The sequence below is a fragment of the Armigeres subalbatus genome, chromosome 3 (genome assembly GCF_024139115.2).
Source record: "Armigeres subalbatus isolate Guangzhou_Male chromosome 3, GZ_Asu_2, whole genome shotgun sequence".
NCBI lineage: Eukaryota > Metazoa > Arthropoda > Insecta > Diptera > Culicidae > Armigeres > Armigeres subalbatus.
In genome coordinates, this window is record NC_085141.1 from 350,518,807 (window position 1) to 350,531,430 (window position 12,624).

At 40.3% G+C, this 12,624-nt stretch overlaps 1 protein-coding gene across 1 annotated transcript in view; it reads right to left on the reverse strand.

The window, feature by feature from the left end:
• LOC134226036 (peroxisomal ATPase PEX1) overlaps positions 1-11,942 on the reverse strand; it is a 45,610-nt gene extending 33,668 nt beyond the window's left edge. Inside the window, exons 1-4 of the mRNA XM_062706551.1 lie at positions 11,435-11,942; positions 10,758-10,985; positions 10,574-10,688; positions 9,099-10,454 (exon numbers count right to left, since the gene is read on the reverse strand). Coding sequence (XP_062562535.1) covers positions 9,099-10,454; positions 10,574-10,688; positions 10,758-10,985; positions 11,435-11,527 — 1,792 coding nt within the window. The 5' untranslated portion in view covers positions 11,528-11,942. The remainder of the gene's footprint in view (positions 1-9,098; positions 10,455-10,573; positions 10,689-10,757; positions 10,986-11,434) is intronic.
• Positions 11,943-12,624: the final 682 nt, after the last annotated feature.

Genomic DNA, 12,624 nt, shown 5'->3' on the forward strand with positions numbered 1-12,624 from the left:
TGATGAACTCGGTGCATTGGACCATGGTCCAATGCACCGAATGAACACAATGACGTTTGAGACGGGCGCTGTTTACTAAAATGAACACTTGCATGAACTCGATGAATGAAAAGTATTCATTCTTAGTAATCAGCGCCCGTCTCAAACGTCAATGATGAACTCGGTGCATTGGACCATTGGAATGCTATCAGGGATACATGATTCTGCCGATAACATGCGTGGACGTACGGTCCTTGAAACTTTTGAGCATCCTCGGGCCGCCGCCATTACATGTTCATCCTTAAATAGATTCACAGTTTGGTCAAAATTCATGCAAAAAAATGCAAACGTAATTTTCCAAAGTAATTTCTTGTAAGCCTTCAAGGGAGTTCTAACGAATCTGAAAACAATTGAAAATATTATAGTTAAGGAAAATTAAAAATATTGTAACTCCCGCAAACCATTGAAAAATAAAAATAATAAATAAATAGTCAGGATGATAACCTTGACAACAGTAAAAAATACCTGCCTACCTAGTGAAAAACTATAACTATTCGAATTTATGTTGAAGCGTTGCTTTGTTTTACTGGGTAAGAAATCTTAGTACATGGAACCATAAAATGAGTACTAATTTGTTCTGACCCCAACATCTTGATTATTATATCTATGTCTGAAGCGTCAATCTTCTTCCAAGTGTTGAAACGCCGTTGAATCGTTTTCTGGAGCGTTAGGAGCTTTACACCCGCATAGAAATAAAACGTACACTGAATGGTTATTATTATAAGATTTCCATTCCGCATGTGATCAACATTAGCTGTACGATTCACGTACAATCATATGATTAATTTATCAATCGCTTTGATCATACCAAATTGTTGACAGATTATACATCTTATAGTAAAGATTACTTGAATGGGAAATGAAAAATAATATGTAAAGGAAAAAATCATACATGATATAATTTGGGTAGCTATTCACACCCGACTGCATAAAAAGAAGTATTTTTATTTTCAGTGTTAAAGTCGACGGCACTTGGTCAGGAAGATTTGAAAGCTTCGTAGTTTTGAATGAAGTCGGTGGTGATCGAGGTGGCGATCTCAGTGGTGATTGAAAAAATGCATGTAAGTCAAAACTCTATTATATGAAATATGTTTTGAATCTATTTTTCTTTCTCCCACATGTTCGTTTATCTACAGAAGCACCCTTTTTATTTCATTACGAGGGGGAGACATAGGATGATATTACGCCACCTTGTACGCCGGTGCAATACGCTGTTCATTACTGCGCTACCGGATTCATCATATCAGTTGAACCGCAATGACATGCTTATGCAGGTAATATTCTGCTGTATAGCCCCTTTTCAATGTATGTGGTGCTCGGGTTGTAAAACGGCCATGCGTTGATCCAATGACTGAACGGTATTGTCACAGGATGCCGGACCCAAGTAACCAAAAGTTCCATTAAAAGTACGCTTTTCGCTTAATCAGCTTGCGTGAGCTGATTAAGCGAAAAACGTACTTTTAAAAGAACTTTTGGTTACTTGGGGAACTCTGATGAATACACTAGACCATCATTACAAAGTCCACGGAGTGTTTCTGTATTGCGACTTGACTAATCGCAATAACCTTTCAATTATTGGGCCGATATTAGTTAGTGGTGATTGGTTTCTATAGATATTGCGCCTATCTACGTTCGTATCATGATATTTAAGCTCAAATCCAGCCATTACAGTCGCGTTCCATTTTATTGCGTTCATGGCTTTAGTATCACGAGTGGTCAGCAATGTTTATTATTTGATCTTGTAGCAGTCATGAAACAAATCTTAACAGAAATTATTTTTAAGAACAGGTAACCACCGGCTAACCCTAAATGGGCCTATTTTACAAATATTTATAATATAATTTCGTCTTGAGTAATACCTATACTTTTACTATTACTTTTATATTTCCACGCATCTATTTGTTAGAAAGAACACCTTGCGTAAGGTACCCCAGGGCAAGTGAAAATACGGGGTAAGTGGGTACTATGGCTGTCGATTAATCGGTGAACGCTTTTAATGGTAACAATTTTCTAGAAAGATGAAGCAGAACTATCAACAAATTCACCTGACACAAAAATATTTAGAATCAAAACCATTTGCGGCACCATACTAGTGCTATTGCTTGATCATGACTTTGAACTACCAGGAAAAGCTATTACTTTTATTTTAATTCAATGGATTCCCAACAAAATAGTCGTTTCTAAATTTATCAATGATGTGGAAAGTGAATATTTTGAGCAATTAAATAGTTGTGTGACATCGAAAACTATTTAAAAGTTTTGATTGAAGCCAAAATCTGCAGTTTTCACTTACCCTTGAGTTTTAATATACGTGGGGCAAGTGGGACATATTTGAACAAAATCTTCGATAGAACCATTTTAACTGTTTTTAGATTGTTGTCTTGTGAAAAATAACTCCGACACTCATATATCATATGGACCTGAATCAGCTGCAGTTCGATATCTTTGGTTTCGTTGTTAAGAAGTAGTGTACAGTTGATTTACCAAATGTGTGTAAATTATCTGAAAATTATCTCCCGCATGGAAAAAAGCAATGGTTATAACTATGCGAAATTTTTGTTTACAGTGCAAATAATCTATTTATTCTACAATAGATCAACAGGTTTTGTCTTGTGTTTAGTTATTTTACAGCATCAGATTCAAGATTTTCAGATAAATAAAGTGCTTAAGACATAATAATCACCTAAATAAAAACCTTCCTTTTAAAGTTCTAATTTATATAACAATTTGTGTTCTAAATAGAGAAACATTCATTCGAAAAGTGAACAAAGATTTGCTTATCCTTTCCATCTAACACATTTGGTAAGACAGTAAGCTAATGGAAAGCCAGACAACAGCCAATTAAACAGTGAACCAACTGTTGTCTTGTTTTTATATCTGCTAACATTGTAACCCTTTTCTTTTTGCAAAACAAAAGTCTGACGAGCAATAAACCTCCATTCATGATCTGAAATACTACGACTCAGAAATAACATGAATAATATCTACATTCTTCAAATTAGTTTCGCTCGACAGTATAAAGCAGAATAGGTCCCACTTGCCCCGTTTGAAGAAGTAAGTGGGTCCCACAGGTAAATTTATTTCTGCCACTACCAATATTTTTGTAACTGAATAAATGGCTTACAACAAGTCTACACTTCAACACCGGAAGCATATAATGATGTATCCGTGGTTAATGTCCTGAAATACCCTGTTTTCTAAGTATGCGTTAACAATTTTGCTGAACTAGCGTTTTTTTAGGTCCCACTTGCCCTGGGGTACCTTAATACAATGCATTTATCCCCGATCATTGTGAACAGATGACCACGTAGCGTATTTTCAACGCCACGTGCATGCAGTGTTAATATAATCCAGGTAGACATCAATGCGGGGAAGCTTTTCCCCGCATCACTTTTGCGTTTTTAACTGTTGAAAAGACGCTACGTGGACATCGAACCTAACATGTGGAGTTAACAACAATTTTTAACTAATACTTCGTCGAATCTCGCTCTCGCTTTGCATCCTATCGCTTTATCGCATCCTTACGTATATATTATAGAAATGCTCCATCACCACTAAATGTATTCATTCTTTCAATATAATTTACAGGTGGAGTTGTTAAGTGGACATCTGTACGAAAGGAGTCCTGTTAACGCAGCTTATGCTTGCGCTCGGCAATGGCGGCGAATGTGGCAAAATACAGTACATGTAGAGTCCTATAAGAAGAGTAACGTCATGTGCCACGTTTGACAGGTCTCCTGCTCGTTTGGAACGCGCATTTGTATGAAACTGACAGACGATTCTGTTCCAATTCTGACACTTGACGACACTGTTATTATAGTCACTGTAAGTACATGTACTAAGAAGATTAGAAAAAGCTATATTTTCTTATAAATAAAATATAACAGAAACTTTTTAGTGTTGGCTTATTTTATTACACAAAATTGAAGAAAAAACAAAATATTATCCCATTGAAGTTTGTAAAATAATATTATACATCGTAAAATACAGTAATTGTATAATTGAATAATTATCGCACAGCGTTTAATTTGGATTAGAAGCTGAATCGTTGATAAATCATACTATTTATTATTTTTGTTGAATATAATCAAAACTCGAATGATCGCGTGGAATAAAAAATGAAGATAAACTCATGATTCACGGTAAAATTGCTTTGCAATAATACATGCAAAAGTTGATGGTTTTGAATGGTAACGATACTTAACAACCCATTCAATGTATCATCCAAAATCTAAATAATATAAGGGCTATCGTAAATATCATTCATGGAATAATAAGCGTACAGTATTTTCTATGATTCCGCTAAAAATTCAACTATAGTTCTTTATACTCTGAAAACGATAACTAGAAGAATAGTTGTATAATTTCATTTTATTCGGGCAGCCCCTTGTGGAAATTGTAGCAGGTAGGCGCAGCGATATCGCCAGAACTCGACGCAGAAAGCAGCTTAACGTCCGATGGAACAATGCTGTTAAGCCGCAGTTCAGCAATAAGTTTTGTTTTGATGGTGATTTGTGTATTACCAATTCGGAGAAGGTAATCATCTTGACTAATGTTTGCTGCGACTTACATTTGATTCAGTTCTGTAACCGTTTTATCGTAAACGAATATCGGTGGGCAACGTATTTTCCTAGAACTAGCACAGTGATTTATGGTGCCACTTACGGATGACACATCGTTTGCAGCTGCGTCCATATTGTCCAAAGACTCAGACAGCGATTGGAACGAGTTACTGGTCGGTACACTAAACACCGGTAGGTGGGTAGAAGATGATGGTTTGCATGTAGGTGGCACGGGTCGCGATTGTATCATCCCCAGGTTGATATTTCCGGAGGTAGTTCGGGTACGATGTGAGTCTTCAGGAACCACTAAGGACTTTCCCAACATTGTGTAGATTTGTTGTGATGAGGTTATGCAGAGCCGTAGCGTGGACTTCCAGCGCCCTTGGCGAAACCTTTATTAGGCTCAGATGTTAAAAAAACGTGCTATGAGCAGGGAGATTTAATTTTTTTTTGCGAGGAGGGTCTAATGAATTTTTGCTTTATGAATTCCTAAAGCCTCTATAACCTGCATATGTTCCAATAGGTAGAGTGTAAGGGTCATTAAAAGACCAGAACATTTCTAGAAATCCGCTGAAGTTTAACGATGTTCTGAAAGATTTAGTAAACTAACGCAAGTAAAAAAACAGAACCAGTAGTGTGTGGATTTACGACAAAAAAGGATTTAATTAAGAAAATAAATTAGCTCTCAATTTGTGCTTGCTATTCGATTTTGATTGCTATCGAACCTAGTCACATCAAGAAGAACCCTTATATGAAGTGGATGACCATCGGAATCGCCATTAGCCCTTTCGATGACGAAAAATTCAATTTCGGAGTGGCTTGGTTTGCAAAAACTACTGATCTTTCAATGAACTTCAACTTTGGAGTGAATTGGTTGATTGTGAGAATAGCGATTGGTCCAAGTCGTATCAAGAACAAAACAATTCCGGAGTGGGTTGATTGATGGCTCGAATAACCAACGAGCCCTATTCAGATCAAGGTATATGAGTTTTTGGAGTGGGTCTGACGGTAGTTTGGTGGCACTGTTTGTTTTGGAAGAACCAATAAATTTCTACTTTAAAGAAAGTCAGTTACTGATCTCCCTCCCTCTCCCTAATCTGATTTAGCCATCGTTACTGAAATCCCTCGATACATATTCTCATATTCAGCATACCATCATTTCAAATACTTTTTCCGCTAAAAGATTTACCAGTTTATAAAGATTATACTGGATCAAGTGCGATCGCATAGTTTGTCGGCATAAAATGAGAGAATTTATCTCAAATTCATACAAATTTCTTATCAGAAGATCCGTACATCTGTTACAGTCGCCTCTCTACATCTCGATGTTCTATATCTCGATATATCTCCCTATGTCGATGGTTTCCTCAGTCCCTTCAATAAACATACATTTAGGCTTCCTACATCTCTATCTCGATATCTCTCTATCTCGATGGGTTCTGATCATATTTTGTTCAGTATTCTCTCTCTTTATGTCGATATGTTCAAATTTTTAGGCTACTAGACCATCTTTGGACAATAACAAACACATCAACAACAGGAAAAGACTTATTTGTTTTGTTGTCGTTTTTCGTAGCAACGAGCTTTTTTGGATCTAGTACCCATCTCAATTTTCCTTCCATTCCTCGATCTCTCCCTATCTCGATGGTCCCTTCAATATCGAGATGTGGAGAGGCGACTGTATTAGATAACGGTTTGCATTTTTAAGTCGCGAACCAAAACTATATGTACAGTCGCCTCTCCACATCTCGATATTGAAGGGACCATCGAGATATGGAGAGATCGAGGAATGGAAGGAAAATTGAAATGGGTACTAGATCCAAAAAAGCTCGTTGCTATGAAAAACGACAACAAAATAAATGTCATTTCTTGTTGTTGATATGATTGTTATTGTACAAAAATGGTCTAGTAGCCTAAAAATTTCGACATAAGGAGAGTGAATCCAGAACATAATATGATTAGAACACATCGAGATAGAGAGATATCGAGATAGGGAGGTTATCGAGATGTAGAAACCCAAATGTTAGTAGATTCAAGGAACCGGGGAAACCATCGACATAGGGAGAGATATCGAGATATAGAACATCGAGATGTAGAGAGTCGACTGTATTTGATTTACGCTTCGCCTTTGGCTTATTGAAGTCCTTATCTGGGGCTTCTTCCCCAGAAGCTTGTTTCATGCTCCTTTCCATTTGCATTTCCTGTTCCTTCCTTTTCCTTCCACTTTCTTTTCCATCAAGTAAATAATGAAAAAGACATTCCTAAATCAGGGGAGCACGCCGACGTTTTGATATATTGAAATGTTATGACCCCGGGAGTTCCCAGAAAGAGAATAGCCTAGACCCCAAGCTGCTGGTCTGAACAACGGCAGCTTCCGGGGTGCAGCTTCCGGGGCGCAAAATGCCTCCTTTCTCCCAGGTCCCAAGGACTTTATTCTTTTTACTTTACCTTTAATGGTTTATTCCGCGGTATGGGCGGCGATGAGATACAGTGGCAACGGCTTGGTCAGTTAGCAGTGGCAGATGGCGTTAGGTACTGGCGCGACGTGTAGCTTGATGGTCGTCGAATGACCCGGCGTCCACGAGGTGTTGCTTCTCGACGATCTTATGGCCGAGGTAAATTCCGGAATTTCCGGAATTGTGTTAGTTGGCACGATACGTGAGAAAAGCTGGGACGAACAATAGCTGTACTGTGGTTATCAGGACTCCGTATGACAAAATGGCGTTCGTTGCGTGGTACCGCCCGTAGAAAGTACCTTCAGTAATACGACAAGTCCCGGCACCTCTGGGCAGAATGTTAGCAACCTCGGTGATTCTCACTTGGCAGGTCTTGCCAAGCTCGGGGACGATCGGCTTCTTCACTACGCACCGCTCACTGGAAGTCGTCTGCCGACCGGATAGCTTTGGTCCACGGAAGTCGTCTCGCAGAACTGGGGCCAACAGTTGTCAACCCCAGAAACGAATAACCAAACGTTGGCCAGCCTAATGCCAATTCATCGCTCAGGCACGCGGAAAACTACCAGCAACAGGACGCCGATTTGCAAGATGGCGTTCTCGTGTTAATAACACCTACAGTTGGTGAGAGGCGTCGAAAAGGCGCAATCACCACACACGCACGTAGCTGGATTCCCAATTATTTCGTTCCCAAACGTCAAACTATCGGACTGTCTATTTGGGCTGATTTACCACTTATCATCAAATTACGAGTTTCACGACGAATGGAATAAACTTCAAAGATGCGAGTTGGCTGTAGGTTTTTAGTATCTCGTACCTCTACTGATCGTTTATTCCTGTCTTCATCGAAGACTCTGGAGCACATATTTTTGATAACCCTATTCGTTTGCCACCCACTTTGGCCGTTTTAAAATTACGATTAGACACTAACTTGACAAATTATTTCCCTGCATTCCAACACCATACACAAAGTGAAACCATTTGGTAACAACCTGTATCAGTTATTGTCGGAACAGGGCCTTCCAACAATACATCAAATGATTGATTATGTATGTAGTCCCCGAGAGAATCGTAATAAAAGGTTAAATTTGTATCACTTTGAACCAGTGAATTTTTGAATAATTTGCCATCATTTCCTATAGCGGAATTCTGGATTTTGGCGCCCCCCTAGGGCCAGGCGCCCTTGGCGGGGACCAACCAGGCCAACCACACGCTACGGCGCTGGTTATGCGCAATTTGTTTTTCTCGTAATTCTTAGGGGCTCCATACACGCTGCGACGTGTTGTACAACTTTGATTCCGCTCCAGGAAATTTGGCTCGGTCGGAGTAAAGTCGGAGCGTCCGTGGGCAAGTTGTACGACTGTTGGACAGTCCACAGACGATCCGACTTTACTCCAACCGAACCAAATTTCCTGGGGCGGAGTCAAAGTTGTACAACATGTCGGAGCGTGTATGGGGCTCCTTACGAATAACAATATTAACTTTTCCCACCGGCCCAGCATTCTCACCAGTGCCGGTCACGGGCTTAAAGCGGGAAGGTTTCTCCAGGATGACCAATAACGGAGCCAAAGAATAGAATATAACAAAGCGCGCTACTACAAGAGAGATGTTTATAGTTAGTATGAATGAAAAATTTACCATTTTCTTTTTTGTGTAGTTTTCATTCTAGGTACGAACAAAATATTAGAAGTCAGTCAAAAGATGCTTGGTGCGTTTTCGATTTTACGTCCTGTCACTTTTGAGTTTAGTTTGATTTTAATTCGATAAATGGGACGTGGGATGGATAACGGCAAACATATGGGTATCACGCTTAAAGATTTATCGTTTATATGGGATGTATCGTTTAAGGTTCATTTTATACGCGTTTCTCTCAAAATATTTAACTTAAATCAAAGGGTGCACAGATTGAAGAATTGGTCACGTGACGCCTATGCGAAATACGTCGATAATTAGTTAGACGAGCAGTATCAAAGATTGAACAAAGGTTAGATTTATCTTTGCCAAGATCGATTGATCGAATGACGGAATTCCGCCTTCAACTCACCTGCAACAATCACATTGTAGCTTTTCCTCACAGTGCTCCTCTCATCAAGGCACAGTTTCAACTTCAGCTGATCCACACAGTCATCCACTATCTTCTGGAACTTTCCAATTTTCACCTGCTTTTGCTCAACCTCACCCAGCCCCGGCTTCGTTTTCTTCTCATCTTCCTCAACTGGAATCACTCCGTTTAGGTCTTTCACTTCTCCCGAACACACTATCTTACTCTGCCGCAAAATTACCGCGTTCACCAAACAATACTTCAAATTCCCCGGCTGCAATTTCACCGTCAAGAAGTACTCCGGAAGTCGAAAGACTTGCCCCTGATTCAACAGCACCGGATGCACTTTCGAGTTGAACAAAATGAATTCTTTGAACTTTTCCACGATATCACTTTCGATCTTCGCCGCCACCTTAGTCGCCGGAACCAGCTCGATCATGTCCACAATATTGAGCGCGTTCTGTTTCGCTCGAAGAGTAATCTTCTCCCCGTGATGGATTTCCAGCTGATCCATCAACTTCTGATTTATTTCCACCGTTGGATAGGCATTCTTGGGGAACCGCTCCCCATCGGATGTGAGCCGAACGCTCACAAAGTACTCCCGATCGTCGTTGGTGGTCAGCAGAAACGGCAAGTTGATATCCATTCCGGCGGGGATGTTCTCCTTGGTGATGTAGATGTCACAGATTTGCGAATTGTTTCGCCGACAGTTCCACACACCTCGGAGAACACGAAATTCGTAGGTTTTGGGAGCTTCCCTAGCGAGGGTGGCAACCAGATCGTCCAAATATTGCGATTTGTTTTTAAATTTGGAAACCGTGGGAGTTTTGGGTTGTTCATCGGTGACAACGGAAGGCTGTTCGTTAATGAAGCTCGCCATCGATTTACTGCTATGAAGCTTGGTCAAGTGTCTGTCGAGATCGCTTTCGAATAGTGAGTTCCGAAGGGCAGTTTGAGCGTTTGATAACACGCCATTTCCGTGGGTAGAGCTCCGTTTCAAAATGCCATTTTCTTTAGGTTTCTCGTTCAAGTGGTTTTCTTTGCCATTTTCAAGAGAATTGTTTTTGTGCCACGTGGTCGGCCGCTTCTTAACGAGGTCAGTAGTGGGAGCTGCCAAAGTCGAACTGAGCAAACCAACCGAATTCATCAGCGTGTCTCCATTTTCGTGACCGTTCGATTTGTTCCGTTGTTGGTTCCGTATTCGAACGAGCTCCGCTATGTTCAAATTTGTATTGCTGCGCACTAATGCTCCTGGCACGGCTTGTGAATCCTTTTTCAGTGGAGATGTTTTGTACGGCTCTACAACCAATTCGGTGTCGTTTTCGAGACGACCATATGGGAGAGGAGGGATGGTAAATTCTGGAAACAGGATAATAGATTATTAACTGTCAAAGCTATGAATCAAGAACTAAAAGAATGATTAGCATCAATAGAAAAACGTAGCTCGTTTGTCATGATTTTCCATTGGTTCAACTTACTTATTTTGATCTTGATGCTGATGGAATCGTTAATCCACACTATCAAGTGTTGTCCTTTTGTCACTATCCTCGTCTGGTCCAGCATGATCGATTGAATTCGACTGCTACTAACTTTCTGTCAATCAAAAACAATTAAATATATAAGCGCTGATCGGCTTCGTTAACATCAAATTCGGAAACCAACCAGCATCTCCCAGTCTTTCTCGCTGGCCGCCGTCACCTCAACCGATTTCAGTGACCGTGCCTCGATGATCATGGCCACATTAACGACATCGCCTTCCTTCAGTCCCATTGAGGTGGCCACCTGTGCATTGATTCCGATTCGATTGTCCTGATAGCCGCCACCTCCGAATGGGGACCATGACATGAAGTAGCTGTCGATACCGCGCGTTATGCTCAAACAGCCGTTTTTCTAAAAATAAACAACCAAACAAACCAAAAAGCGCTTATTAAGAGATGAACATTTCCTCCTCGTTACGCGTACCAACCCCGGCCCTTCCCAAACTCCCCGTTTTGTGCCCCCGAGTCAGCTCGTTTTCGTCGTCGCTGGTGGCACGATTATTTTTATCTCTCATCCCGAACGAGAGCCAATCCACTTCAATAAGTGGCAGATTTTTGCGCTTTCCTTAGCGCTAGGAGAGATTGGAAACTCGGGCAGGTTTAATTACTAACCACTGTCACGGTCTAACAACTAAACCCGACTCTCTGCTATGTCGCTTGAGATATGAATGAGATTCTGTCTCTCCGGAATAAATGATTAGCATTCCAATGCGATGAATCGAATTTTTGATGCAATTCACCACTCATTTTAATGATATGCATAAGAGTACGAAAACCAGATCAAAGTTCAATCCAACTTACGTAGCTTGACAGCATCCGATAATAGTTGTCCGGAAGTGTTACGTAGTTGTTCCGGAATGGAGAATATGAAACGGTCAAAGTCCGACGATACATCTTCTATCTTTTCCCCAGACAAATTTGCCTTCTTGGGTTTTCTTTTTCACGAACTGTGGCACTATGACTTGCAGCAGCTGCACGACCAACGAGACTACACCGCACTCACTTTCGTTGGCGACGTATTTTTCGTTCTACTTTGCTTTAAGATCAAACTTGCACTACCCGTCGTTGATCTGGTCGGGAGCTTGTTACGTCTATCGTTCTGAGGCAATTTTTCTGAAAATCCTCCCTGGGATATTGCCTGGTTTGATAACACGCTCGTTCTCGATTTTGCTGTGACACGACTACTCACTCAAGGCTGATTGCGCATCAATGAATGAGTATAGGTGAAAGTTTTTTTTTTATTTTGTATGATTTCCTACTGTTTGATGGTTTAATCTGTGAATGACTGTTTACGTTGTTTACTGCTATTTTCGTGAGAAGCGTAGATCCAGCGAATAGACCAGTGCATGATGACGTAGGTTGACAGTTCACAGAGCTTTTTCACCGGGACTTAGCCTCTGGCGAAGCTTCCGATAAAATTGTTTCGTCATTTTATTCGCATGTAGATGTCCTTTGCGATTGATTTCATGCTGAATGCATAGAATATCATTGAAATATTCGGATCGCAGCAATTTTAAACTAAAAATATGAATTTTAATTTTCTCCTCATCGATTTTTCTTCTAACACCTTGTAAACAAGCTCTGTGAACTGTCAAATAAGTGAGGTTAGATCAAGATCTTGCATAGACTAACGCAAAATGAACTCCCCCAAGAAATTATGACGTTTGAGCGGGTCGCATAATGAACGCAAAATGAACTTTTGTTCGAGAAGACGACCCGCTCAAATGTCAAAATCCATCGGGTGAGTGAATTTGATGAACTCCTGCACAGGTCTATTGGTCTATAACGGAGCTCTGAGTGATAACGAAAGTGAACCACAAAATGAAATAAAAAGCAAAATAAACAACATTGAAGACGAGGGGTGACACATTAGCGGAACACGTTCGTGAAACAAATATAAAAATTTATAAATTTAGATCATTCCTACCATCAATCATCATTCAGCTCACTCAGGCTTTGGTCCGATTCGTGAATTAAAATCGAATTAAACT